Below are 27,117 nucleotides of genomic sequence, written 5' to 3'. Positions count from 1 at the left end.
GAGCTGGAACAGCCTCGCTGAGGAGCCTTTGCTTAGAGAAGGCAGGATGAAGACATTAAAGTGGGTTTTGTTTCAGTCTGTGCCCAAGCCCTGTAGCTGATATGGATGGCTCTATCTGCCCTGCATTTGTTTGTCAGTAGACACGCACCAAAGGTGGCAATGAGCTTGTTAAAAGCTCCTGTTCCCATCGATTTTTATTAGCTGGGGCTTGGTGATGGATGGAGTTGGTGCTTGAGTAGTGCTGGAGGGAAAGGTGGAAATGTGCTCAGCAGCGTGCCCAGGTGGGCAAGGAGGCCAAGGGCAGCCTGGCTGGGCTCAGAAATAGTGGGACAGCAGGGCAGGGATTGTCCCCTGTGCTGGGCCCTGGGCAGGCTGCAGCTCCAGGGCTGTGTCAGTGCTGGGCCCCTCACTCACTGCCACAGGGACACTGAGGGGCTGCAGCGTGGCCAGAGCCGGGCACAGAGCTGGGGAAGGGGCTGGAGCACAAGGGGCTGGGGAGGGGCTGAGGGAATGGGGGTGTTGAGCCTGGAGAAGAGGAGGCTGAGGGCAGCCAGCAGCACTCTCTGACACTCCCTGACAGGAGGCTGCAGGGAGCTGGGGGTCGGGCTCTGCTCCCCAGCCATGAATGACAGGACAAGGGGCAATGGGCTGCAGCTGCCCCAGGGGAGGTTGAGGCTGGAGCTGAGGCAGAACTGTTTCCCTGAGAGGGGTGTCAGCCCTGTGCCAGGCTGCCCAGGGAGCTGGGGCAGTGCCCAGCCCTGGAGGGATCCCAAAGCCGTGGAGCTGAGGTGCTGAGGCTGTGGGTCAGTGCTGGGCTGGGCAGGGTGAGGGCAGGGCTGGGACTGCAGCAGCTTCAGGGGCTTTTCCAACCAAAATGATTCTGTGTTTCCATGAAATGCTGGAAAGAGAAGGTGCATGAGACTGACATTGAAAAACGAGCCACTGCAGCATCCCAAGGCTCCCACAACCCAAATCACCCATTGCATTTGCATGCCCAAAGCGGCCCTGACTCTCCCTTTCTGTCTCCAAGGACTTTTACTGTGCCAATGTTGTGTTGATGTGTGTGAAAGCTCCTCTGAGCTGACACATTTGAAACATGCTCTTAGCCCAGCATGATCCATTCTGAGCCCAGCTCTTTGTTTCTCTGCAGCCTGCAGTGTTCTTGCCCCATACCAGCATTACCTACAGGCACTGGTAGGTAAGAGCCAATCTCTGCCCTTAAGAATGTAAAAGTGACTGTAGTGCTCAGAATGAGGACAAAAGTGGTCTAAAAATCGATTTTTTTTCCTTGAGATATATTGACATAACTCTTTGGGAGGCCCTTACATAGATTGCTCAGTGCTGAAGGTGCTCCTCATGATGCTGAGACGGCTGCACACAAGTGATGTTGGCTACAGAACAAGATTAGACATGATTTCTTCTTCTTTTTGACCAAGGATCTTTGATTTTCTAGGAGGAATCTAGTATTTAAGCACAAAAAAACCACAAAGGAAAGCTGTGGATAGCATTCAAAAGTCCCATCTCAGCTGGATTTTGGCACTGGCATTAAAAGCAGTGGGAGTTGGTTTGGGTGTTGCATTATACATTTCATCATAAAAGCCTTTGGATTAGGTCATGGTGAATAAATTTGGACCAGTAAAGCTCCATCAGTCGGTAGTTTTGACACATTTTGATCAGGAGATCCTAACTGAAGCAGACTCCTTAGGGTTTGCTTCTTCCCAACAGCCCTAATGAAGTGGTTTTCTCAGTTAATCTTGATTTAAAAGGGTTGAAAGGCCAAAGCCTGGCCCCACACAGTCAATGCATTGATCAGAATTATTGATTTGCATTACAAAGAGCTAACAAGACACAAGGTGCATCCACAGGTTGGGTCCAACGTGCCTGTTGCATCCTATTTAGCTAGAGAAAAAGGGACCAAAGCATATTCTGTATACATCTTCTCCCTGTTTCTCTAGTACTGAAGGATTTAGGGGCTGGTTTGCTCTAGCAACCCCCCAGAAAGAATAATTAGAGGTACAGCTGCAAAGTGTTTCCTCCCACTTATGCAAATAGATGAGGTAAGAGGCATCTAATTAAATGTTTGTACTTGAACACACAAGGAAGATGAATTTTAATGACAGGCTCTTAATTGTTTGGTTGGCCTGTTAATATCCCATTTCCAGAGCATTAATACAGTTTCTCTGCCAGCAGGGCTTTTCCTCATGGTGGGTGATGTTGGGGTTTGTGAGTTGATTGCCTAGAACAGCCCCTTCTTGCAAAAGGCAGCCCAGTTTTGGAGTGGGCAGTGGTGGGTTTGGGGATGCTCAGCTCTGCTGCTGCTTGGCTTGGGGGATTTTTGGAAGGAAAAGCTGAAAGATTGAGGGGAAACTCAAGCAATTTGGACCTTCTAGAAACACAAATGGGCTCCTCTCATCTCAGGTATTTCCTCTGCCAAAGGGCAGCCTCCTGTGGAAGTGAGACCCTGAGTCCATCTGTCTCATCTCATTCCATGAAACCTGCATTAAAACACTTCTTCCTCCAAAAAACACCCCAACCAACCACCCCTTAGATCAGCACAGTAGTTTTCCAGGAGCAAAAGCTCAAGATTCAGCAAAACTGTGGCCACTCTGAACTGGGACAGATGTGAATCCTTCACTGGTTCCTGCCCCTTGAAGCCCTCCTGGGTGAGGGAGGAGAGACAGCAGCACATTATAATTGTAAATTGCTCTGGAATATCATCAATAAGGCATAGCCAGAGCTGAGGAGGGAGGGAGAAGGTATTTGCTGTGCTCAAAGGAACAGGAGCAACTGCTGGTGTTTAATCTTTAATGAACAAGATGTTGCAAAGTGCTGTGAGTCAAAGAGCATTTGCTTAATGCTCCTCAGCCCCCTCAGGTGCCATCCTGGTCCCTGGGGCTCAGCACATGGTCAGGAACCCTTTGCATGCCAGGGTTTTCCCCTGATGCCAGCCATCCTCTTCTTCTGGTTAAAAATGGGGAGCAGGATCCTTCCCTGAAGTTTTAGGAGGTGATTTGTAACCCTTTGGTATCCCTTTTTTTGCAAAGTGTCTCCTTGAGCAGCCTTAAATCCTGGAAAAGGATGAAAACCATCCATGTGCTGAGTGAGGGAGGTTCTGGTCCTTTCCTCCCATCTCTCCATCCTTGTGTTTGCACCCTAAAATACCATCCTGGTCCCAGCCAAAAGCAGTGGAGGGATTGGTGTGAATTATGTATGAGCCCCGTTCATCACAGGCTGATTAAGATGATGATGTGTTAATATTATCTCTCCCCACTGCCAAAAGGGATATGGGGGGACAGACAGGGCAGCTGCATCCCTGTGTGTCCCCTCCTCCAGTTCCACCCCACAGCATCTATCCACTCTGAGCTCTAGAAATGCCATTGTTGCTTCTCCAAATGTCATAGAATCATAGAGTGGTGGGGGCTTGAAGGGCCCTGCAGAGCTCATCCAGCCCCAGCCCCTGCTACAGCAGGTTCCCCTGGCTCAGGGGGCACAGGAACGTGTCCAGGTGGGGTTGGAAACCTCCTGAGAAGGAGCCTCCACACCCTCCCTGGGCAGCCTGGGCCAGGGCTCCCTCACCTCAGCACCAAAGGACTTGCTCCTCCTATTCCAGTGGAACTGTTTGTGTTCCAGCTTGTGCCCATCACCCCTTGTCTTGTCACTAGGCATCACAGCAAAAAGACTGACCCCATCCTCTCCAAACTCATGCTGTTAAGGTATTTATAACACCCAGCCCCAAATATGAGGCTGGGGAGAGGTTGAACCTTGGGGACACGTCCCAACAGGGTGAAGTCCATCACCACATTCAGGTTAGCACTGGGAGGTGAGAAGTCATGCTATGGGAGAGCTGGTTGGCATGAATGCAGGTTAAAAACCCTCAGGCTTGTGGGTGTGACATGGAGAGGTTGCTTTGTGGGGCTGGGCACACACAAAAAGGCTTCACCAGCTCTTTCCAAGAGCACCCAGGGGTGCTGTGGTATGTTGCTGCCAGGGAAGGGGGACTTCAGCTTCCTTGGGGAGGTTTAGCCACACATGCAGCATCCTGAGACATTGCCACAGGGCAACCAGCTGCTCTCACTTGCAAACTTGCCCCCTTGAGGGGATGCTCAGAATGGGGATAGAAATGGGGACTTCATGCTTGGAAGCATCTAGTCTGCTTCCACAGCCAGGGTGAAACCTGCCTCCTCCCTGGCAGCTCCTTTGTAATTGAAAGCACTGAGCATGTTACAATGTGCTCCTTTTATTAATGTGTCACTCCCCATTTAAAAGGACATTTCATTTATCTCTCCCTTCCCCCTTCCCTCCCATCCTCCCCCCTTCCCCCTTTCATTTTTTTCCTCTTCTTCCCCTTAAACTGGATGTCACAAGAATTCCCACTGCTCTTGAGCAAAAAATACACTGTTCTCCCCAGGGATGTGATCTAATCAGAAGGCTGAATTTCCATAGGTAAGAATCTAATCAGAGGGTGGCCTGGTACAGCTTTTGCTAGGCAATATATCCTATTTAAGAGGGGAAAAAAGGGGAAGGAGAGGAGCTTCAGCGCTCACAGCTGCCTTTGGGATGCTGATAATGCAGCTGGTGATGGAGACATTGCATTAGGCTCCTCTGTTGGAGGTGTAAATTTGATGCTTAGCCCTGTTTAAATAGTCCTGAACATTCAGCAATACCTGTCGCTGATGGTTTCTTCTCCCCAGTAAATCCAAGAAAGGAACCAGACTGGGGGTTTTTGGGAGCAGTCACACCTCACTGTCCTCTGCTGTCACAAAGCAAAAGGAAAGGGGGGGAACAAGGGATGAGATTCACATGTCAACTGCAGCAAAACAGCAGGTTTTGGATGGCACCATCTGGATTCCTGCTCTATTTCTTGTCACTTGGCTTTCTTTCCCCCCCCCTTTACACACATTTTGGGGGCTGACTCCTCTGGAGATGGTGCATCTGTTTCTCTCTGCTGTCCTTCTCATTCCTGCTCTTTCCCTCCTTTTCCCCATCTTCTGGGCTGATTTTGCTCTGAATTTGGCCAGCTGATTCTCTTCAAGTGGGTATCTGCCTTCTCTCTTCTTCCAGGCATCACTCAGCAGCCCTTTGCAGAGTGTCTGTCCCCTCACCCCAGCACTCATCCAATAAACCAGGGAGCTCCAGAGCTTCACCTTTGCCATGCAGAATCTGCTCAGGAGAAGTGCAGGAGCATCCTTTGCTTACACTGTTTTGAAGGACCAGAGATCCTCCCAAGCACAGATGAGCCCAAACTACAGGGTGTAGAGGCAGGGAGCTGATGGGCTGCAGCCCTGTTGCCACCTCAAAGTGCTTTTCAGCAAGTGGAGGCTTAAAAAAAGACTTTAAACCCCATTTTTGCTTATTTTTTTGAGCTGTCTAGAAGAGGCAGCTTGGGGCTGTGTTTGCAGGGGGAAAAATGCTTGGTTAAAGGCATTTGCTGCAGGTGGGTGAGTGAATCCATCTCAGTCTTGAACATTTCTGATTTTCAAAGCCACCAACCCTGAGGAGATGGTCCAAACATGCCCAAAATGCACAGTTGGACTGGGATAGGGATTGTCCAGCTTCCCATGGCTGTGCACAGGGTCTGCAACACAATGACAAGGGAAGAGGGATGGAAAACCATTTGGAGATGCTGTAGTTATGAGCTGGGAGCTCCTGCATCAGGGTAATTGGTGGGTGTGAGGGGAAAAATGCAACCTTAGCTCTTTGTCACCCATCTCATCTGCCTCCTGCTGTATTTAACCACCCTCCTGAGCCATGCTGGGGGCAGGAGGGAGGTGTAATCTCACCTGAAGGCTCCCCAGTCCTGGCTGCTGAAGAGGCAGAGCTTTGCTGCAGGTGTAGAGGCTCCACTGCTGCAAAACATTGTGTCACCCCCCTCCCTTTGCTTTTGTGCCTGTTGCTCATCTTGGGTTTGGAAATGTCAAAAGCAAAGGGAGGGGAAGGGGAGGCAGCCACTGTGAGACCTCGTCTGACCTGCCTCACATCCCTCCTCCTCCTCCTCCCTTTCTCATCACTGTCTCTGCATCTGCAAAGCCCTGAATTTGAGGGGACTGTGTGCTGTGCTGGCAGCTGCAAGGAATTAATCTGTGCTTTAGCCTGCTAAAATAAACCCTGTCCAGGCAAGGAGAGGCTGGGAAGAGGCCGACCCTGACTGAACGTGGCTGCTGGCAAGGATTTGGGTGCCTGTCAGCAAGGAGAAACAAAGGTGCCAGGCTGAGGCTGCAGAGGTGCAATATTAAACCCCAGCTTGCTGTGCACTGTTCCAGGGATGAAAACAGCCCTTAAATCAGACCCCAGTCCTCTCAAGGGAAAAGTTCCTCCCAATCTAAACCTCCCCTGGGGTAACTTGAGGATGTTTCATCTTGGTTTATGTTACTTGGGAGAAGAGCTCAAGGCCCAGCTCCCTGCAGCCTCCTGGCAGGGAGTGTCAGAGAGTGCTGCTGGCTGCCCTCAGCCTCCTCTTCTCCAGGCTCAACACCCCCATTCCCTCAGCCCCTCCCCAGCCCCTTGTGCTCCAGCCCCTTCCCCAGCTCTGTGCCCAGCTCTGGCCACGCTGCAGCCCCTCAGTGTCCCTGTGGCAGTGAGTGAGGGGCCCAGCACTGAGCACAGCCCTGAAACTGCAGCCTCCCCATGCCCCAGCACAGGGGACAATCCCTGCCCTGCTCCTGCTGCCACCCCACTGCTGATTCAAGTATTTCTGATACTACTTCTTTCCATCCAGCAGATTGCAGCAATGAACTTGCTTTTGCACACACCCCCCACCTTCCTCCCAAAACAAAGCAGCACAAAGAGGCTTTCTTGACTTCCAGAGCCCCATGCTCAATATGCCAGGCCATGCTGCCTTGCTGCTGCAGCAGGCATGAGTGTGTGCAGTGTGCTCATAGCTGAGATTTATTGCAAAAACACCAGCAACTTGTTTTACAAGTGATGTGAGCCTTGAATCCCTGGCTGTGGGACATATAAAATCACCTTCCCCTCTCCTGGAGGATGTTCTGCAAAGGAGAATCAGTTTCTGCTGCCCTATTTCCAAACTTGTTTCCATTATCTAGGTGCTCAGGAGGAAAAGAAGCTTTTCTTTTTCTAGGGGAAAAGAGTTTGTGCTTTGCTTCGCCACCTGATGCAAGCAGCAGTTGGAAATCAAAGAGGGTGCTTTTCAGCAGGTTAAGGGTTGTTTTGGGGTGCCCTGGTTGCAGATGGTATCAATTGAGCATGGTCAGGGTAAGGATGCTAAAGAAAAGCTTGGATCTGTCAGGCTGTCAATCTGGCAGCCAGAGGAAAGAGAGGAAAACACAGTAGAAATGCAATTGCCTGCTCTCCTGACCCTGGCTGCTCCCTGCTCCTGCAATAGTTTTGCAGCAAATTGAGGGGAAACAGGAAGAAAATGGCCCATGCTCTGATTTTCCCTCTTCTATGAGGCCAAATCCTGCACCCAGCTATGGGGGAGGTGGGGAAGAAGCAGGCTGGTGGCTAAGGTAGGGCTGTGAACCTTTAGGTTAGGCTTTGCATATGCTCTGATTAATCTGTCAGAGCCATTGCTGTGAGAAATGAGTCATTTGGAGGGGTTTAAAGCAAGGGTGGGGCAGAAAAACTTGGTCTGGAGTGGGGAGAGATCCAGGATGGGGCAGTTGATGGTGGAGACAGAGTGGAAGCTGATGGCTTCATAGGAAGGATGGACTTGAGTCTGAAGGTGGGAAAGGCAGAGGGTGGGCTCAGGGCTTTGTGTGTGGATCAAGGGGAGCCTTAAAACCCAGATTCCCAGGGTTTATTTGGGCAAACATGGGCAGTTCTGCAAAGCCAGGGTGGGAAGCAGTGAAACCATCACTCCTTCCATTTTGGTGCTGTGAGCTGGTAAAGAAGCTCAGGAAGGATTTTCCCCCAGTTTGTACTCTTTTGGCACATTGAGAGCAGCTACAATTCATCACTGCAAGGGTGCAAGATGCCCCACTGATGGGCTTGCCTGTGCCTTACCCTTTGGTGGGACACAGCCAGCATTTGCTCCCCACAACAGAGCTGTTAAAACCATAAACCCATTGCAAAGAGGATTTGAACCCCTTGCTTCATCCTTCCCTGGCAGCTCACTTCTCTTTTTTTCTCTCCTGTTTCTTGTTCTTGCCCCTTTCCCAGCCTACCTGACTGTCAGCATCGAGCCTCTGCCTCCTGTGGTGGTGGGAGATGCTGTCACCCTGAAATGCAACTTCAAGACAGATGGGAAGATGAGGGAGATCGTCTGGTACCGGGTAAGAGGAGCCAGTGCCTTTTCTCTGCCCTTGAGGGATTGGGGGATATGAAGCCACTCAGCTGCTTTGCTCCTGTGCAACAGAAGGTCAAGGTTGGCTGGGGGAAAGAAAGGCAGACAGTGCTGTGGCTGATGGGAGCAGTGAGTTGGTGAAGCAGGCAGGTTGGCCTTTGAAAACCTGGGAGGGGAGAGATGTAAAACTGTAGAATCATGGAATGGTGGGGGATGGAAGAGCCCTGCAGAGCTGCTCCAGCCCAAGCCCCTGCTAAAGCAGGTTCCCCTGGCTCAGGGGGCACAGGAACGTGTCCAGGTGGGGTTGGAAACCTCCTGAGAAGGAGCCTCCACACCCTCCCTGGGCAGCCTGGGCCAGGGCTCCCTCACCTCAGCACCAAAGGACTTTCTCCTCCTATTCCAGTGGCACTTTTAATGTTCCAGCTTCTATCCATCACCCCTTGTCCTGTCACAAAGAAGTGTCCCCCCATCCTCCTGACACTCACCCTTTATACTCACACATGTTGCTGAGATCTGCTCTCAGCCTTCTCCAGCCTGCCCAGTCCCAGGTCCTGCAGCCTTTCCTCCTCACACACATGTTCCAGTCCCTTCAGCATCTTGGTAGCCCTCAAAATGACTTTGTAATCATCCTGAGGGCTCCATGGGGCTTTCTCTGGGAGTTTTGTTGGGTTTTCCAGGTGGGTTTGGGGTTTGCAGACTCAGTCTTTGTACTGAGGGTTGGGAGCCAGGGGCTCAGGTGAGCACAGCTGTGCAAAGAGGATTTGCATGCTGGATGTGAAATGATGCAAAAAAGCAAGTGCTTTTCATGCTACATGGGAAATGATGCAAAACTGAGGCTGGGTAAGCAGCACTTGGCTCTTCAAGCCTCCCCCAGAAACCTTTCCCCTTCCCATCCCTCTCCTCAAAACCCTCATGGAGGCTCCTTCTGGGAAGGTCTCAAAACCCACCTGGACACGTTCCTGTGTGACCTGATCTAGGTGGGACCTGCTTCTGCAGGGGGATTGGGCTGGATGATCCCTAAAGGTCCCTTCCAACCCCCCACCATGCTGTGATTCTATGATTCTATAGATGTGGGATGCTGATCTGGAGCAAAGAAAGACTGACAGGGTCTGGTTTGCTTTGGGGAGGGGGGATATGAGGCTGTAGCTTTCCCCAGGGCAGTATTTTTGGCTTTCTCCTGGAGCTTTCAGAATAAGCTGGTAAACACAACTAAAACCCCCATGGTGGTCTGATCAGAGAAAACTCAGCTTTCTAGGGTGGGAAAAACCTCAGCTCTTTGCTTACACAGCTGCTCACAGAGGAGGTGAAGAAAGAGCTAACAGGGATGGAGGAAGCAGCTGCCCTTTGCTAGGAGATATATATCCTTGGGTTTACCATCTTGTTTCTGCTCCCTGAACAAGGAGCATCTCTGCCTTAAAGCTCTTCTCAGCATCCAGGCAGGTTTATAAATAGGAAAAGGTGCTCTCTGGACTGATATATATTCAGTTGCTGGAGCATAGTACATGCATGGGAGTATTCCCATCTAGTCCTGGCTGTTGTCTGCTGTCAATATGTGTATATAAACAAGTGTGCAAGCAGAGAAACACCAAAGCACAACCCCAAAACTCTCCCAGCCCTTCCACTGCAGTTTACAATCAGCTTCATCTCCCCTTATTCTGGGGGAGAGGCTTTTTTCATGGTGCTTCTTCCATCTCCACCAGGTTTTTCCTTCCCTTTTCCACTCAGTAATATTGGATTAACCCACTTTCTCCTTAGCTGGGGCTGGATTTGCATAATCCCCCCCTGTACAGAGGGATGCTGGAACCCTCAGCAAGAGGATGACACACCAGGGCAGCTGAGCAAATTATGCTCTGAGAAACCCCAGAGAGAATGGGAGGGGAAAAAAATAACCCAGCTTTTATTTTTATCACTGCAAATCCTCCTTTCCTCCTGTTTTTTTAGCCTCCTCCTTCCCTTTTTCCCCTCTCCCAGGGAGATTCCTGCATTTGGAAAGCTGGGGGTTTGTAGAGCATCACAGAATGTCAATTCCCTCCTAATTTTAGGGTGTTTTCCTCTTTTTTCCCCCCTATCTTGTGTTGCTTGTGCACTTTTGCAGCTGCCCAGACCCCAGATCACAGCTCCCCTGGGCAGGATGGTCTTAGGCAAGCCAAGGGGGAGATCTTGATGGTTGTGACTTGGTAAGGCTCTTGTTTCTCTGAGCAGAGCTTGTTAAGGATGAAGAGCAGCTCCAGCAGCACATGGTGGGTTGTGTTGGGGGTGAAGGCAAAAGGAAGAGGACTGTGGCCACAAACTCAATGGCAGCAGTTTGGTGCAGGGCATAGAGTGGGGGCATCCCCTGGAGTTGGGTACACACCAAGGCTGAAGGCTGTGGGGTGTAAAGGGTTTTCTTATCATGGATAAGGCAGGTAAAACCCCCCTGAGAAGCACCATGCTGCAATCAGCATCCCCACATCCCCTTTTCCTTCAGGATTCCTCTGGCTGAGGGAGGGTGAACAGCAAGGGACAACACTTTTCCTGGGTCAGAAAACCCCTCAGTATGAGTTCTCACTCTGGGTGGCTTGAAATACAGAAGACCTGGGGATAAGCAAAGGGACTTTTTCTTCCCAGCCTAAACAGGAACATGCACCATCTGCAGAGGTGTTAATTAACATCCAACCACCCCCCTTCCAGCAGAGATTCATCTCCAGAAGGTGTGATTCACCCAACAACATGTTGCAAACATGGGTCCCAACCCCCAAGTGCCCAAAAACCTTTCCAGGAGATGAAGAGGAAGAGCTGAGGGGGGTGGAATCCTTTGCAAACCTGCTTGTAATGAGGCTGGGAAAGACACGAAGCTGTCAAGCTGTTAGCTGGTGTCTCGGGGGTCACACTCCAGACCTGATTAGTATGGTCACTGCCACACCACAGCAAGGGCTGGGGAGGGAGAAAATGGCTTTTTTTTTGCAGCAGTGCAGAGCTCTTAAAAGAGAGAAAAAAAAAAAGGAGAAAGAATGAAAATACAGAAAGAGGAGAGGGAGGGAAAATCCTCTGAGTGTCTGCTCTGGCTCTGTGCAGACATCTGGCAGTGGCAGGGGATGCAGGCAGCAGCCTGTACACACAGCCAGAGGCTTGGATGAGAGGATGGTAATTGCAGAAAAAAAGAGGTGTTTTGCAGATTTTTGGTGGCAGGGGAGGGCTGGGTGTGATTGCCTGGGGAAGAGAAATGCTCCCATGCTCAGCAGCACCCTGGAGAGACTGGGATGGGGGTTTGGGCTGGGGATGGAGGGCAGGGAGGGCTGAGGATGGAGGGGAGCCCTCAGGCTTGGGGAGGAATTGATCACCTTAGAGTTTGGTGCTTGGTCTAATTAGTAAGAAGGAGAGTAAGTCAGAGCTGGGATTGGCATTGCTGTCTGCAGCGTGTTTGCATGGGCATTGCTCTCTGTAGCACCCGTGGCATACAGGCACTGCTCTCCATAGACTCTGAGCATCGTTTTGACTGGAAAAGCCCTTGAAGCTGCTGCAGTCCCAGCCCTCCCCTCACCCTGCCCAGCCCAGCACTGACCCACAGCCCTCAGCACCTCAGCTCCAGGGCTTTGGGATCCCTCCAGGGCTGGGCACTGCCCCAGCTCCCTGGGCAGCCTGGCACAGGGGCTGACACCCCTCTCAGGGAAACAGTTCTGCCTCAGCTCCAATTTCAACCTCCCCTGGGGCAGCTGCAGCCCAGTTCCCCTTGTCCTGTCATTCATGGCTGGGGAGCAGAGCCCGACCCCCAGCTCCCTGCAGCCTCCTGTCAGGGAGTGTCAGAGAGTGCTGCTGGCTGCCCTCAGCCTCCTCTTCTGCAGGCTCAACACCCCCATTCCCTCAGCCCCTCCCCAGCACCCTTGTGCTCCAGCCCCTTCCCCAGCTCCAGTGCCCATCTCTGGACACACTCTAGATCCTTGATGTTCCTCTGGGAGTGAGGAGCCTCTCCATAGGGGAGACCATGGGCTCTCCACAGCACCCATGGCATACAGGCATTGCTCTCCATGGCACCCCTGCAAGCACACTTCTCTCCACAGCACCCATTAGCATGGCCTTTGCAGGTAAGGGCACACACACCACATCCCCACGGGTCTCCCTCATCCCATCTACACACTCTTCTCCCCATCCTTCACCCAGCAGCTCTTCTTAACCTCCCCAGCTCAGGAGGTTAATCCACAGGGATTGCAAAGCATTTTTTTCCTTCACAGAGAAGTTCATCAGACCAATCCCTGCCCAGCAAACAGCCCAGGACTCCCAAACCCTGAGGCAGGGCAAGCTGGGGCTGATGTGTTACAGCTGTTGGCGGCCCCTGGAAGCCGCCTGATCGCTGGTGACACAGCACAGTTCCCGCTGGGGCCGTCCCTGCCACTGCCCATTAGGAGAAATGAGATGTTACAGCCCCAATCAGTGGCTCCAAGCTGGAAATATTGCTGGTGACAGTGATAAAGTCACTGCTTGCAGCAGCGGCAGCTCCAGGCAAGGGGGGAAGAGGAGTCAAGGGATATGGAGGAGCTAAGAGAAGGGGACCTGACCTGCTGAGGCTGTTGCAACCCCTTTCTTCATGGTATCATGGTGCTGGGAAAGCCCAGAGCCTTGGTATATTTGGGGATAGTGTTTTAGGGATGCTCAGGAGGGTACCAGGGTGCTGCTTTTTTTAACCTCTTGCTCCTGGAAAGCATCTCTCAGAAACCTGCCGGGTCCTCCCAGATTTTCAAGCCAATTCAATTCTCAGAGGGTTGTGCATTGGGTTTATAAACCTGATCCCCCTTTAGGGAATAAACCCCCTTCAGTTTTATGGCTGCAGAGTTGTCCTAAAATCTGAGCAAAGCTGCTGATGGAGAGACCTTGGGCTGGTAGCAGTGAGAGATCTGACTCGTGCCATCCATCTAGAAGCCGTCTGAGCCGTGTTTGCACCTCGGAGATGATTATTTAACCATCAGGATGGGGAACTCTTTTAATTCCTCATGCTCAGGCAGGGAGAGAAGGTCACAAGCACCAGCACAGTTTATTGAGCTCTCTATTACTGCTGGGTGAGGGTATTGCTTTGGCTCCAGGGAGGCAGTGGGGAGCCCAAGCTGCACCTCACCAAAATTGCCTGAACCCCTTGTAATACTAATTTGATGGTGAATGAGGTTTAGCAATGGCAGGCAGGAGGGGTACCAGCATGGGTAGCTGTCATTTTAAGGGGTGGAGGTGGGTTAGGATGTTCATTCTGGGATTAGATTATCCAGGTTTGGGCAAATAAATCAACTGCTCTGTAGTTTTGGAAGGTAAAGTTGCCTCTGGCAGCATTTTGGGTGGCTCTGAGTAAGGTAGGACCAAGTAGTGCAGCAAGCCTGGGGTAAGAGGAGGGATTTCAGCCAGCTGAGCTGAATGAAGATGCTTGAGCAAGTTGGAGAGGGAGGCAAAAAAAATAGCTTAAAAAGGGGCTTTCCAGTGTGATGTGTTTCTCCCAGAGAGTGGTTGAAGAAGTCTGGCCAGAGCCCAGCAATTCCATGCCCCAAGGTGCTACAGTCTCCTATCCCCTTACAACATACTTTGTCCTCTAAAATCCCTCCCTGTCATCCCCTCGGTCCCCCCATCCATCACACCCCCAAGCTCATCTAACTGACCAAGCACCTCTGTGAGAAGCTCCAGCAATATTAATGGGGCCAATGTCTTTTTGGGGCCAGCAAACCTCTAGGTCACCATCGAGGAGAGAGGCAGGAGGGGGCTGCCTCTGTGACAGAGAGCAGGGGCAGGAGGTTAATGTCTCCCAGTGCAGTGGCAATCAGTGGGCTTTTGTCAGGAATAAGATTTTGACTGGTGTTCATAAATAATGCAGCAGGAAGCCTCAGGCTTTAAAAGTGCCTTTTTCTCTCTTCACACCCCTTTTCCTCGTGGTGAGCAAAGAGTTGGAGCGATCACTGTGGGATGCTGCTGGATTATCATCCTTTTGGTTTTCCCCCAGCAAGCAGTGTTGGGTCTGGCTGCTCCCACCCCCCATGGGGTCACCAGCAACAGTCTATGTAGCTTGTCTCCAAAAAAAATTGACCCCAGGGCACAGATGAAAGGCTGAAAGTAGGTCTAATCCCTGGAGAGAGGCTGTTTTCTATGTGCCTTTTCATAGGAGCCTATTAACTGCCTGTAATCCCCTGAGGATGCGACCGGGCTGCAGCATCTTCCCTTCTTGTGCATCCTCAGAGGGATGTGGGGGAGGTCCCTGGGGGTAAACAGCAGTGTGAAGGATGCTTTGAGCTGCAATTTTTTCCCCCCTTCCCATCTTCAAATCTCATTTGGTGCTTTCCTGCTTTGCCCACATCTGTCCAGATGTGCTGGGGAGCTCCTGCAGCTGCAAATCCTTGCTTCACGAGCATCACCTCCCCCTTTCTCCCTGCACATCCTCCCTTGCAGCATCCACTCCACTGCATCCCCCCCTTCAAATCATCTCTTAGCAAAACCCTTCAAGCTGATACACAAAAAGCTCCTCAATCTGGGAGCAGCTCCAAGATTTCTCCCCAAACCCATCCCAGGGTGTAAATAAAAGTCAGGGAAAACCGGCCACGTCCTTGAAATCTTCCCCTGGTTCCCGAGGCCGATTTACAGCCCCGATAACTCTTCTCTCCATTCTTTCTCCCTTGGATTTGCTTTGCAATAAAAGCCTGAGCCTCAGAGAATGAATTTGAAGAGGTGGTTTTAAGTGACAGCCTTCCCCTCCTTTCCTTTTTGCCATAAAAAAGAAGGGGGGAAAGAGTTTTGCCCAAGTGGGGAGAGAAGTGCTGGGTGGGGAGAGTGCAGCCTCCTCCCTGAGAGGTTTGAGTTTAGGGGCTTGATCCCAAAAATGTCTTTCTTCTGCAGCTGAGTGGTTTTAAAACCCCTCTGTTCTAACCTTCAGCTGGATAGATCTGAGCTCTTCTAGCCCCAAAACGCCCATCTCCCCTCTCCCTTATTTTCCTCTGCTTTTTCCTCCTTAATTTTGTACTAAACCTTGCTCCTCACAAGAAGGGGAGATAAATCTAAAGGCACTGGGGAGGGGGGGACACAGGGAAGAAAAGAGTCCTCCCAGGTCCTAAAAAAAGCCTTTTTCCACTTACAACTTCTAAGCCCAGTGAGCTGCTGGAGATGGGAGTCAGTGACACGATAAGCAGAGGGAAACTCACGGGTTTTGCTGTTAATCTCAGCAGGTCCATAATCAATAAATAATGTGTGTTAAAGCTTAATGAAAACGGTGCAAGGAAAGCTGCTGCAAAGAAAGCTGCTGCAAAGAAGGCTGTTAAAGCTAAAAATGTGATAAAGACTAAAAAAGCAATTCTCTTGACCAGCTGGAGAGTTGGGCAGAGAGGAATCTCATGAGGTTCAACAAGGGCAAGGGCAGAGTCCTGCAGCTGGGGAGGAACAAACCCATGAGCAGCACAGGCTGGGGTGACCTGCTGGAGAGCAGATCCAGGACAGAGACCTGGCAGTGCTGGGGGAGAACAAACTCAACATGAGCAGCAACGTGGGCTCGTGGGCAAGGGGCCAGTGGCAGCCTGGGGGCAGCAAGGAGAGTGTGGGCAGCAGGGCCAGGGAGGTTGTGCTGCCCCTCTGCTCTGCCCTGCTGAGGCCTCAGCTGGAGTCCTGTGGCCAGTGCTGGGCTCCCCAGCTGCAGAGAGACAGGGAACTGCTGCAGAGAGGCCAGTGCAGGGCCAGCAAGATGCTGAGGGGCTGGAACATGTGTGTGAGGAGGAAAGGCTGCAGCCCTGGGGCTGTTTGGTCTAGAGAAGAGGAGACTGAGGGGGGATCTCATTAATAGTTACAAGTATGTAAATGGTGGGTGTCAGGAGTTTGGGGCAGCACTTTTTTCAATGGTATCTAGCAACAGGACAAGGGGTGATGGGATGAAGCTGGAACACAACAAGTTCCATTTAAACATAAGGAGAAACTCTTTCAGTGTGAGGTGAGGGAGCCCTGGCCCAGGATGCCCAGGGAGAGTGTGGAGGCTCCTTCTCAGGAGCTCTTCAAGACCAACCTGGACACGTTCCTGTGTGACCTGATCTAGGTGGGACCTGCTTCTGCAGGGGGTTGGACTGGATGAGCTCTAAAGGTCCCTTCCAACCCCACCATTCTCTGATTCTAAGTGCAAAGCCACTCGTGCCATTTGCAAAACTGACCACAGGCATCTCATCTATGGATTTATGTTTTTTGGGGGGATACAGGTCACTGATGGTGGCACCATCAAGCAGAAGATCTTCACCTTCGATGCCATGTTCTCCACCAATTTCTCCCACATGGAGAATTATCGGAAGAGGGAGGATCTGGTTTACCAGTCCACTGTACGGTAAGTCACCCCAGGATCATCTCTTTCAGCATTCTGGCTGCTTTTTAATGCCTGGTTCTAGTTTTTCCTCATTTGGGGGGATAGTTGAGGGTGTTATGGTGACACTCATTGTCTGCTCTTTGCCTCTTGGTGGAGGTTCATTGCTTTGCAGAGAAATTACCATCCCTTTAGTGTGCACTCACCAAATAGCCAAGGTCTGTCCCCACAATCTTGCTTGTCCCTAGGGAAAAAGTGACATTACTGGAGATTTCCAGGGGTAAAAACAAGCAGAGAAAAAACAAGACTTTGGGAGGGGGAAAAGGTATTTTTAAATAATATTTATATCTAAAACCCAGGCAGGGTGGAAGCTTGGCTTTGCTTTTCTTCAAGTGCGAAATCACTGGCAGGAGTGTCAGCTTTATTACTAATTACACCCTTGTTTTATTGCTGCTGTTATAAAAACAAAACTGGAGCCTGGAAAAAAAAAAAGACATCAGGAGGAGACTTAATTCAAGGCAAAGAGGCTGAGGTGAAGTATTTCTTTTTCAGAATTGCTCTCTTTTTTTTCTCCCTTGGCCTCTGTTTCCTTTGTCAATTGGAATTTGCTCATTGGGTTTCAAAGCTTGTTTTTCCTGGGGTAGGGTAATAAGAAAATCTGGTTATAGTGGGGAAAATGTAGTTGGTTTCCTCAGGGTGATATTGGGCTTTGCACCTGCAAGTATCTGTGTGGGGGGTGGAAAGGGCTCAGTGTGGCTCATCCTGTGTGTGGGTAAGAGAGGAAACTCTTTTTAGTGCTTTGGGATTCGTATTTGGGAGGTTGGTTTTGGCTGCTTTTTCTGCTACACCCAGAGCTGTGTTTTGTTGTGAGCAAGAGTGAGTGTGTCAGATGGCTGCATGGGAGTAGGTGTGGATAGAGAGTGAAGGCGAAGCAGGAAAGTAGGGCTTGAGAGGAGATGCTCTGGGATTGCTTAGGAGATGCTCAGAGGATGCTCAAGGTTTACTCAGGAGGATGAGTAGAGCTTGCTCAGGAAAAGCTCAGGAGATGTTTGGGATGATCTGAGGATGCTCAGGAGGGCCAGGAGATGTTTGGGATGCTCAGGGCTTGCTCAAGGGAATACTCTGAGGATGCTCAGGAGGGCCAGGAGATGTTTGGGATGCTCATAGAATCGTTATGGTTGGAAAAGACCTTCAAGTTCATCAAGTCCAACCACTAATACTGAAGGGATGTTCAGAAGGTGATCAGAGGATGCTCAGCAGGGTCAGGGGAATCTCAAGAGGATGCTCAGGTAATAACCAGAAGATGTTCAGGAGATGCTATAGGGTTGCTCAAAGGATGCTCAGGAGTGTCAGGAGATCTCAGGATGCTCAAGCAACAATCAGTTGTCGCTCAGCACAACATTCAGGGGTTGCTCAGAGGGTGCTCAGGAGGATCAGGGGAAGCCTGAGGTACTCAGAGGGTGCTCAGGCAATGTTCAGAGGTTGCTCAGAGGGTGTTCAGGAGTGTCAGAAGATCTCAGGATGCTCAGGCAACAATCGGTTGTTGCTCAGCACAACATTCAGGGGTTGCTCAGAGGGTGCTCAGGAGTGTCAGGGGATCTCAGGATGCTCAGGCAACAATCGGTTGTTGCTCAGCACAACATTCAGGGGTTGCTCAGAGGGTGCTCAGGAGGATCAGGGGAAGCTTGAGATACTCAGGTAACGATCAGAGGTTGCTCAGCACGTTCAGGAGTTGCTCAGAGAGCGCTCAGGAGAATCAGGGGAAGCTTGAGGTACTCAGAGGGTGCTCAGGCAAAGATCAGAGGTTCCTCAGCACAACTTTCAAGGGTTGCTCAGAGGATGCTCAGGAGTGTCAGGGGATCTCAGGATGCTGAGGCAACGATCAGAGGTTGCTCAGCACAACATTCAGGGGTTGCTCAGAGGATGCTCAGGAGTGTCAGAAGATCTCAGGATGCTCAGCCAACAATCGGTTGTTGCTCAGCACAACATTCAGGGGTTGCTCAGAGGGTACTCAGGAGGATCAGGGGAAGCTTGAGATACTCAGGTAACGATCAGAGGTTGCTCAGCACGTTCAGGAGTTGCTCAGAGAGCACTCAGGAGAATCAGGGGAAGCTTGAGGTACTCAGAGGGTGCTCAGGCAATGGTCAGAGGTTCCTCAGCACAACGTTCATGGGTTGCTCAGAGGATGCTCAGGAGTGTCAGGGGATCTCAGGATGCTGAGGCAACAATCAGAGGTTGCTCAGCACAACATTCAGGGGTTGCTCAGAGGGTACTCAGGAGGATCAGGGGAAGCTTGAGATACTCAGGTAACGATCAGAGGTTGCTCAGCACAACGTTCATGGGTTGCTCAGAGGACGCTCAGGAGTGTCAGGGGATCTTAGGATGCTGAGGCAACGATCAGAGGTTGCTCAGGGACTGCTCTACTCCTTGAGTTTTGTTCCCCCACAAGCACAGGCTCCGCTCAGCCGCTCGCTCGGTTGTTGTACAAATTTCCAACACGACTAATTATTGTTTGGAGGATGTTTTGGCAACTTCACAAGCGGATTACACGTTCCCTAACTCAACCGCCTCACTCTCCTGCCATCAGCCCAGCGCTTTCACTCCCATTTCCCCATCGCTCTCCCAGCAAAGGTGGGGAATCCAAGCAGAACAAACCCCCCCAACCTTGCACACAGAGCAAGAGATCACAAGCATCCCTCCAGCAAGACATAAGGACGCACCACGTTCAACCCGGCGATGGCACAACGCACCGTCCCGGCGAGGCAAAGCAGCTGCTTCTAATTTTTTGGCTCCAAACCCATCGTTTTTCTCCCTTTCACTGTGGATTGTAGAACTAATAGAATTTGCAAGCAGAACATTTCACCGCCCAAGGACCAAGCACTTAAAAGCATCGGTAATCGCCAGCGCGGCGCCGGCAAATCGTCCGTGGAGCCGGGGGATGTTCACCGTAAAAGTCTTTTCACGCACTTGCCTTCTTTTTTTTCAGTGGAAAACAGCATCATGCCTGGGGAAGAAAGAAGTTATTTCTCAGAGGGGATGAAAAACAGCTTGTTTTCTGAATTGTTGACTTGATGCTTTGGGGGTTTTTTTTTGAGGGGGGTTGGTCTTTAATCGAAGCTCTGTGGGACCGGCGCGATATTGGGAAGAGTTTGGTGATGGATCAATCGTTTCCCAGGCTTTTCCCACTCAGGTTTGTGGTTGGTGGTTTGGGGATTTTTTTTTCCCCCTTCTAGTATTTTCAGCTTTTTGAATGGTTTAAAGCATTTTTGTTTCATCTTTGTCACGACACGGTCACGTCGGTGCCGTCCCACGGAGCGTTATCCCGGGCGGCGCGGCTCTTATCTGCGCGGCGCAGAGGGGCTGCCAGGGCTGCCTCTCTTTTCACAGCGGCTTTGAACGCCTCCCCCTCAGATGTGAAGAGCAAAGCTGGGAGATATCCAACCCCTGGATTCCTTTTTTCTTCCCTCCCCTCCTCTGATTAAAAACCCACCCTCGTCAAGTGAGGCACTGCTTTATGAATATCTATATCCCTTCTTCTTCCTTTCCAGCTTAGAGGACGCAGAGGACACGACAGGCAGTGTTTTGGCTTTGCAGGGCTGAGGATCCTTTCTCTCTAGTCCCTACCAATCACAGAAACATCAAACTGACCCAATTAGGGCCATTTTACACTTAAACCTGTGTGTAAACCCAAGGGGCAGCTGCTGGGATGGACAGGGTCCCCAGCTTGGCGAGACAGGAACCATGCCTGCTGCTAATGGAGGATGTGGATGCTTTCCTGCTCTGTGTGGGTAGTTGGAGGCTGGAACAGATGGTGGAGGTTTAGTTGAAAGTGGTGTGGACATTAAAAGGAGCTGCCAGGCAACCTTTTACTTTAATGGGATGCTGGTTGGTGCTGGTGGGGGGCTCATGTGGTGAGGAGGAGGCGTGGGAAGGCAGCCAGGGGCTTTTAGAAAGATCCAACAAACCCACATTGAATTTGCCCCCTGGTTGGGGAAGTCTTGCAAGGCACATGCCTGAGTATGTCTGAAAAAGTGGGGGGAGTTGAAAGTGGGAGTGGTTTTCCATGTGCTCCATGTGGCCTCATCTTTATTGCTGTGGTAGGATGCTGCTGGGCACCAAGGTGGGACAACGCTGCCTAGCGAGGTGGGATCATGATGATGGTCAGCAAGGTGGGATGATGCTTCTGAGCAGAGAGGTAGGATGCTGTCAGGCAGTGAGGTGGGATGCTGCAGCTGCTGGCCACCAAAATGGGATGATGCTGGTCTACAAGGTGGGATGCTGTTGGCCAGTGAAATGGGATGATGCTAGTGGCCAGCAAGGTGGGATGATGTTGCTGGTCAATGAAGTAAGATGCTGTTGCTGGTTGGTGAGGTGACATGCTGCCACTCAGCAAAGTGGCTCCTTTGCACTTGGCCCAAGAGTTTCCACCTCCAACAGCAGCCATCCTTTTGGATATCTCTTCCTCTCTCACTTGTTTTTATATCTATTTAAAGATTCTGGTCAACATATCGATCGAAACATGCTCTGGGTTTGCTCAGAGTCTGGGCTTTTGATGCTTTTATCCACCACACTTTGCTGCAACGGGGCTGTAACGTCCAGCGCTGAGCCTTTAGCATCGGCGTTTCGCAGGCGTTTAACGGCCGTGCTTCGCAGGGTTGGGCTCTCAGTGGTGTCTTTACCTCCTGCACGCTTCTCTTTTCAATAATGCAATTACTTACCCTCCTGAGGAGCTGTCAGTGCTGGTAAACTCCAGCTGCTAAACCACATTACACAGCTCTCTCCTGTAGCCTTTGCAGTTATTAATAGTTTATCGATCCCTGGCGCTGGTGAAAAGTAACCCCAGCCGACGGCTTGATATCCAGGTGCCAGGGGCTGCATCCCCTGGGAAAATGGGGTCAGGATGGAAGGGAGAGCAAGTGCTGAGCCCTGTCTCTCCCCTCCAGCCTCCCTGAGGTTCGTATCTCGGACAACGGTCCCTATGAATGTCATGTGGGGATTTACGACCGAGCCACGCGGGAGAAAGTGGTGCTGGCCTCCGGGAATGTATTCCTCAATGTGATGGGTGAGTGCAGCCCCTGGCTGGGTGGAACTGGAAGAGGAAAGGCTGTGGGGGTCTCAGGATGGGGGAACAGCAGGAATTGGACTTGTTTTCCCATCCCTGGGGATGAGGACAAGGAGAGGGATGGGGATGTGGAGATAGGGAGGAGGATGAGCACAGGGACAGGGATGGAGATATGGACATGAGGATGATGGGATGGGGGATATGGGGATGAGGACAGGGATGGGGATGGAGATGAGAAAGAGATGGGGATGAGAATGGGGGCAAGAATGGGAAGGGAGATGAGGGTGGGGATGGTGATAATGACAGGATGAAGTGGGGACAAGGACAGGGGCAAGGATGGGAATGAGGATGAGGATAAGGACAGGGATGGAGACAATATAGGATGGAGTTGGGGACAAGGATGAGGGGCAAGGATGGGAGTGGCGATGAGGTTGGGGACAGGGATGGGTGGGTGGTGAGGATGTCATGCTAATACCTTGATTCTTCTCCCTGGCAGCTCCTCCAACATCCATCTCAGTGCTTGCTGCCGACACACCAGCACCCTTCAGCCGCTACCAGGCACAGAACTTCACCCTGGTGTGTGTGGTCTCTGGTGGCAAACCTGCCCCACTGGTGAGCCCCTGGGGGTTTAGTGCTCATGTGTGAGGAAAACATACAAATATGGATAGATAAATCATGTATGTTTTGCTTGAGAGCTGGGCAGAGAGGAACATGCTGAGGGTCACCAAGGGCAAGTGCAGAGTCCTGCAGCTGGGGAGGAACAAGCCCAGCAGCAGCACAGGCTGGGGGTGACCTGCTAGAGAGCAGCTCCAGGAGAGAGACCTGACAGTGCTGGGGGAGAACAAACTCAACATGAGCAGCAACGTGGCCTCGTGGGCAAGGGGCCAGTGGCACCCTGGGGGCAGCAAGGACAGTGTGGGCAGCAGGGCCAGGGAGGTTGTGCTGCCCCTCTGCTCTGCCCTGCTGAGGCCTCATCTGGAGTCCTATGTCCAGTTCTGGGCTCCCCAGCTGCAGAGAGACAGGGAACTGCTGGAGAGAGGCCAGTGCAGGGCCAGCAAGATGCTGAGGGGCTGGAACATGTGTGTGAGGAGGAAAGGCTGCAGCCCTGGGGCTGTTCAGCCTGGGGAAGAGAAGGCTGAGGGGGGGACATCCTCAACACTTATAAGTACCTGAAGGGTGGGTGTCAGAGGATGGGGGACACATTTTTCTGTGGTGCCCAGTGCCAGGACAAGGGGTGATGGACATAAGCTGGACACAAACAGTTCCACTGGAACAGGAGGAGAAGCTCCTTTGGTGCTGAGGTGAGGGAGCCCTGGCCCAGGCTGCCCAGGCAGGGTGTGGAGGCTCCTTCTCAGGAGGTTTCCAACCCCACCTGGACACGTTCCTGTGCCCCCTGAGCCAGGGGAACCTGCTTTAGCAGGGGTTGGACTGGAGCAGCTCTGCAGGGCCCTTCCAGCCCCCAGCACTCTGGGATTCTGTGATTCTATATGTGCTGCTTTTGGATGCAAAACAAGGCAAACAGCTGCCTGCCACCCAAATCTTGCCCTGCAGCATCCTTCCATGAGGACCTCAGGACCTCTCCATCCAAGACCCTCCCATGAGATGCTGAGGATGTCTGGGGATGACTATCCCAACTGAGCTCATTGTCCCTTTTATCCCCACACAGGTATACTTCAAAAGGGACGGGGAGCCCATCGAGGCCACTCCACTGCCGGAGCCGCCGGCCGGCACCGGCAACTGGGCACCTCGTAACCTCCTTCACCGTGACCTGGACGACACCAAGGTGCCCAAATCTCTGGCTGCCGAAGGAGAGGTGGGAGGTGGCCAACCCTCAGCCACTGCAGACCCTCCAAGGGGACTTGCAGCTGAGCGAGACCCCGTCACCGAAACCATCCCCGAGACGGTGGTGAGCCGGGAGTTCCCGCGCTGGGTGCACGTGGCAGAACCCATCTACTACTTCCGTCACACGCACGCGCCCGTCAGCGACGGGACGGTGGAGGCTCGAGCCACCCTCACCTGGACCCTCAACCCCCAGATCGACAACGAGGCCCTGTTCAGCTGCGAGGTGAAGCACCCAGCGCTCTCCATGCCCATGCAGTCTGAGGTGACGCTCGGTAAGCGCCGCTGCGGAGCCTTTGGGGCGGTTTCTGGGTGCTTTTGTGCTTTGCCTCCTTTCCTTGCAGGGTTTTTGGGGCTTTTTGGCTGTATTTTTTACTCTCTTTTGTTTTGGTAATTTTGGGGGGATTTTTTTGTCATTTTTTTCTCATTTTTTGGTCATTTTTGGTCATTTTTTGTCATTTTTAATCAATTTTTTCTCATTTTTGGTCATTTTTTGTCAATTTTGTCATTTTTAATCAATTTTTTGTCATTTTTGGTCATTTTTTTACATTTTTGGTCATTTTTTGATCTGTTTTCAGTCATGTTTTTGGTCTTTTTTACCATTTTTTATCATTTTTGTAATTTTTTGTCATTTTTGTGTCTTTTTTCATCTTTTTTGTCATTTTATTGTCTTTTTTGTCATTTTTTTGTCTTTTTTTGTCTTTTTTGTCATTTTTTCTCTTTTTTAATCCTTTTTTTCCTCTTTTTTTAGGTTTTTTGGTCATTTTTTGTCATTTTTTTTGTCATTTTTAATCAATTTTTTGTCTTTTTTGGTCATTTTTAATAAATTTTTTGTCATTTTTGGTCATCTTTGGTCATTTTTTTGATATGTTTTTGGTCATGTTTTTGGTCTTTTTTAGCATTTTTTATCCTTTTTTCATTTTTTGTCATTTTTTTCATTTTTTGTCATTTTTTGTCATTTTTGTGTCTTTTTTTGTCTTTTTTGACATTTTTTGTCTTTTTTGTCATTTTTTTCTCTTTTTTTATCCTTTTTTTCTCTTTTTTTGGGTTTTTTGGTCATTTTTTTGTCATTTGTTTGTCATTTCTTTGTCATTTTGGGGAGGTTTTTTGTACTTCTGTATCTTTTTGTAATTTTGAGTAGCTTTTTGTATTTTTTGAAAGGTTTTTCCAAAGTTTGACAATTTTTGTGTGTTTTTTGTGTTTTTTTAAAAAAAAAATCTCTTTTTTTGTACTTTTTTGTAATTTTGGGGTTTTTTTTGTGTTTTTGTAATTTCTTTTAAATTTGGGGGAGATTTTTTGGTACATTTTTTGTATTTTCTGTTATTTTGGGTGGTTTTTTGTATTTTTTGAATGCCTTTGTAAATTTTTTGCAAATGTTGGTAATTTTTGTATATTTTGGGGATTTCTTTTGGTATTTTGTAATTTGTAAAATATGTAATTTGTTGTAATTTTTGGGGGGTTTTGGTAATTTTAGTTGGTGAAAATTCTTTGGTACTTTTTTGGTACCTTTTTTTGCTTTTTTTTTTTGCTTTTTTCTCCTTTTTAGTCAATTTTTTGTGGGTTTTTGAGTGTTTGTTGCCTGTTTATTCATTTTTGTGCTTTGTAAGTGCTTTTTTTTCTGTTTTTCTCTTCTTGCTCATCTGCCTGTGGAGTCCTTGCCTGCCTGTCTGTCAGTCATTTGGATGTCCATCAGCCTGTCCATCAATCACCCAGCCCTGAGCCTCACTGAGCTGGCACACCCCATGCCACCAAACCACCATTAACCCAGGCTAAGGGCACCCACTGGCACCACAAACCCTTTGCTCACCTCATACCTTTTCTCTTTCCCCTCCCTTGTAGTTGCTCCCAAGGGCCCGAAGATCACCATGACCCCAACGAGAGCCCGTGTTGGAGACACCGTACGGATCTTGGTGCAGGGCTTCCAGGTCAGCATCCCACATCCATCCCCATCACCATGGGGCTGTGTCCATGACCTTATGGGCTTGGCTTGGTTGCATCACGGTCCCTACATTGGTATTTCATAGAATCACAGCTTGGTGGGGGTTGGAAGGGACCTTTAGAGATCATCCAGTCCAACCCCCTGCCAAAGCAGCTCCCACCTAGATCAGGTCACACAGGAACGTGTCCAGGTGGGTTTTGAACACCTCCAAGCAAGGAGCCTCCACACCCTCCCTGAGCAGCCTATTCCAGTTTTTGCTGTAGCCCATCCTTGCCCTAGGCACAAGAGAGGGTTTTCTCACCCCCTCACACTCATCTCACAGCCCTTCAACATCTCCCTGCAGAATGAAGTCTTCCCTGAGCCCCTCTTCACCTGGACACGGGTGGGGAGCCGGCTCCTCGACGGCAGCGCCGAGCACGATGGCAAAGAGCTGGTGCTGGAGCGAGTGCCGGCCGAGCTCAACGGCTCCATGTACCGCTGCACGGCCCAGAACCCCCTGGGCTCCACCGACACCCACACCCGCCTCATCGTGTTCGGTATGGCAGCAACATGGGGGCCACCCCTCCCTCCACTCATCTGCCCCTGCTTTCCCCTCATAAAACTGTCTCTGCTGTTTCTTTCCCATTAGAAAACCCAAACATTCCCAGAGGAACAGAGGACTCCAATGGTGAGTGGTGGTGGTGCTGGTATTTTTGAGCTGAGACTCCTCTGGGGAGAGAAGGACCATGCAGAGAGCATTTCCCCTTGCCTAACTCCAAGCCCTTGGCCATCTCTCCTTGAATCACCCCAAGCCCTTGGCCATCTCTCCTTGTATCACCCCAAGCCCTTGGATATCTTCCCTCGTCTCACCCCAAGACCTTGACCATCTCCTTGCCTTGTCTTGACACCTTGGCCATCTCTCCTTGCCTTGCCCCAAGCCCTTGACCATCTCTCCTTGTATTGCCCCAAGACTTTGACCATCTCTCTTTTCATCACCAAAAGACCTTGATCATCTCCCCTTGCCTCACCCTAAGCCCTTGGCCATTTCTCCTTGCATCACCCCAAGACTTCAATCATCTCTCTTTGCATCACCCCAAGACGTTGACCATCTGCCCTTGCCTTTCCCCAAAGCCCTTGGCCATCTCTCCTTGCCTCACCCCAAGCCCTTGGCTGTTTCTCCTCACATCACCCCTTGCCCTTGGCAGCAGGGATGTCCTCAAACCAAAAGAGACCCTGTGGATGCTCTCCACAGCATCCCTGACTTGCTGCCTGTCCCACACAACCTCCATAATAACTTTAGGAAGTGGATTCCACCCCCCAAATAAAGGTGTTGAGTCAATTCTGCTTTGAACCTAAGCAGTAACACTCAGCTCCCTAAACTCCCAATCCCTTTTCTCCTCCTGCCTAGGTTCACTCACCAGCCACTGCGGCTTCAGACTAATTTTGGCACTCACTCTAACAGTGATCCTGGAGCTAACGTGAAGCTTCACCTGCCTCTTCCTCCTCCATACGGCTCCACTGGCATTTGCAGCTCTGGCAACCGGTTCTCTCGCTCTCTCTTGGGTTTTTTTTCTATACTATTTACAGTCTCAGTCTCTTTCTCTGTCTGTGTCTTGGCTTCCTCAGACAATTTAATTAAAAGGAAAAGAAAAAGTCTGCCCTGGTAGAAGGTGATGCTTAATGTTGTGCCTTGGCTTGGGGGGTCTCAAAGGCTTGGCAAGGTCTTGAAGCAGGGAGCTGTCTGTGATGCAAGGATGAGATTTCCCTGGGAAGAGAAAAAACAA

General features: G+C 50.6%; 1 protein-coding gene across 1 annotated transcript in view; it reads left to right on the top strand.

The window, feature by feature from the left end:
• Positions 1-26,815, top strand: part of IGSF21 (immunoglobin superfamily member 21) — a 41,518-nt gene extending 14,703 nt beyond the window's left edge. The window contains exons 2-10 of the mRNA XM_062013262.1: positions 8,119-8,231; positions 16,417-16,538; positions 21,458-21,576; positions 22,073-22,188; positions 23,243-23,690; positions 25,255-25,340; positions 25,698-25,890; positions 25,983-26,021; positions 26,742-26,815. Coding sequence (XP_061869246.1) covers positions 8,119-8,231; positions 16,417-16,538; positions 21,458-21,576; positions 22,073-22,188; positions 23,243-23,690; positions 25,255-25,340; positions 25,698-25,890; positions 25,983-26,021; positions 26,742-26,815 — 1,310 coding nt within the window. The remainder of the gene's footprint in view (positions 1-8,118; positions 8,232-16,416; positions 16,539-21,457; positions 21,577-22,072; positions 22,189-23,242; positions 23,691-25,254; positions 25,341-25,697; positions 25,891-25,982; positions 26,022-26,741) is intronic.
• Positions 26,816-27,117: the final 302 nt, after the last annotated feature.

The sequence above is a fragment of the Colius striatus genome, chromosome 21 (genome assembly GCF_028858725.1).
Source record: "Colius striatus isolate bColStr4 chromosome 21, bColStr4.1.hap1, whole genome shotgun sequence".
Taxonomy (NCBI): Eukaryota; Metazoa; Chordata; class Aves; order Coliiformes; family Coliidae; genus Colius; species Colius striatus.
Note: the sequence above shows the minus strand (reverse complement) of the source record. Positions and strands in the feature narration are given on the sequence as shown.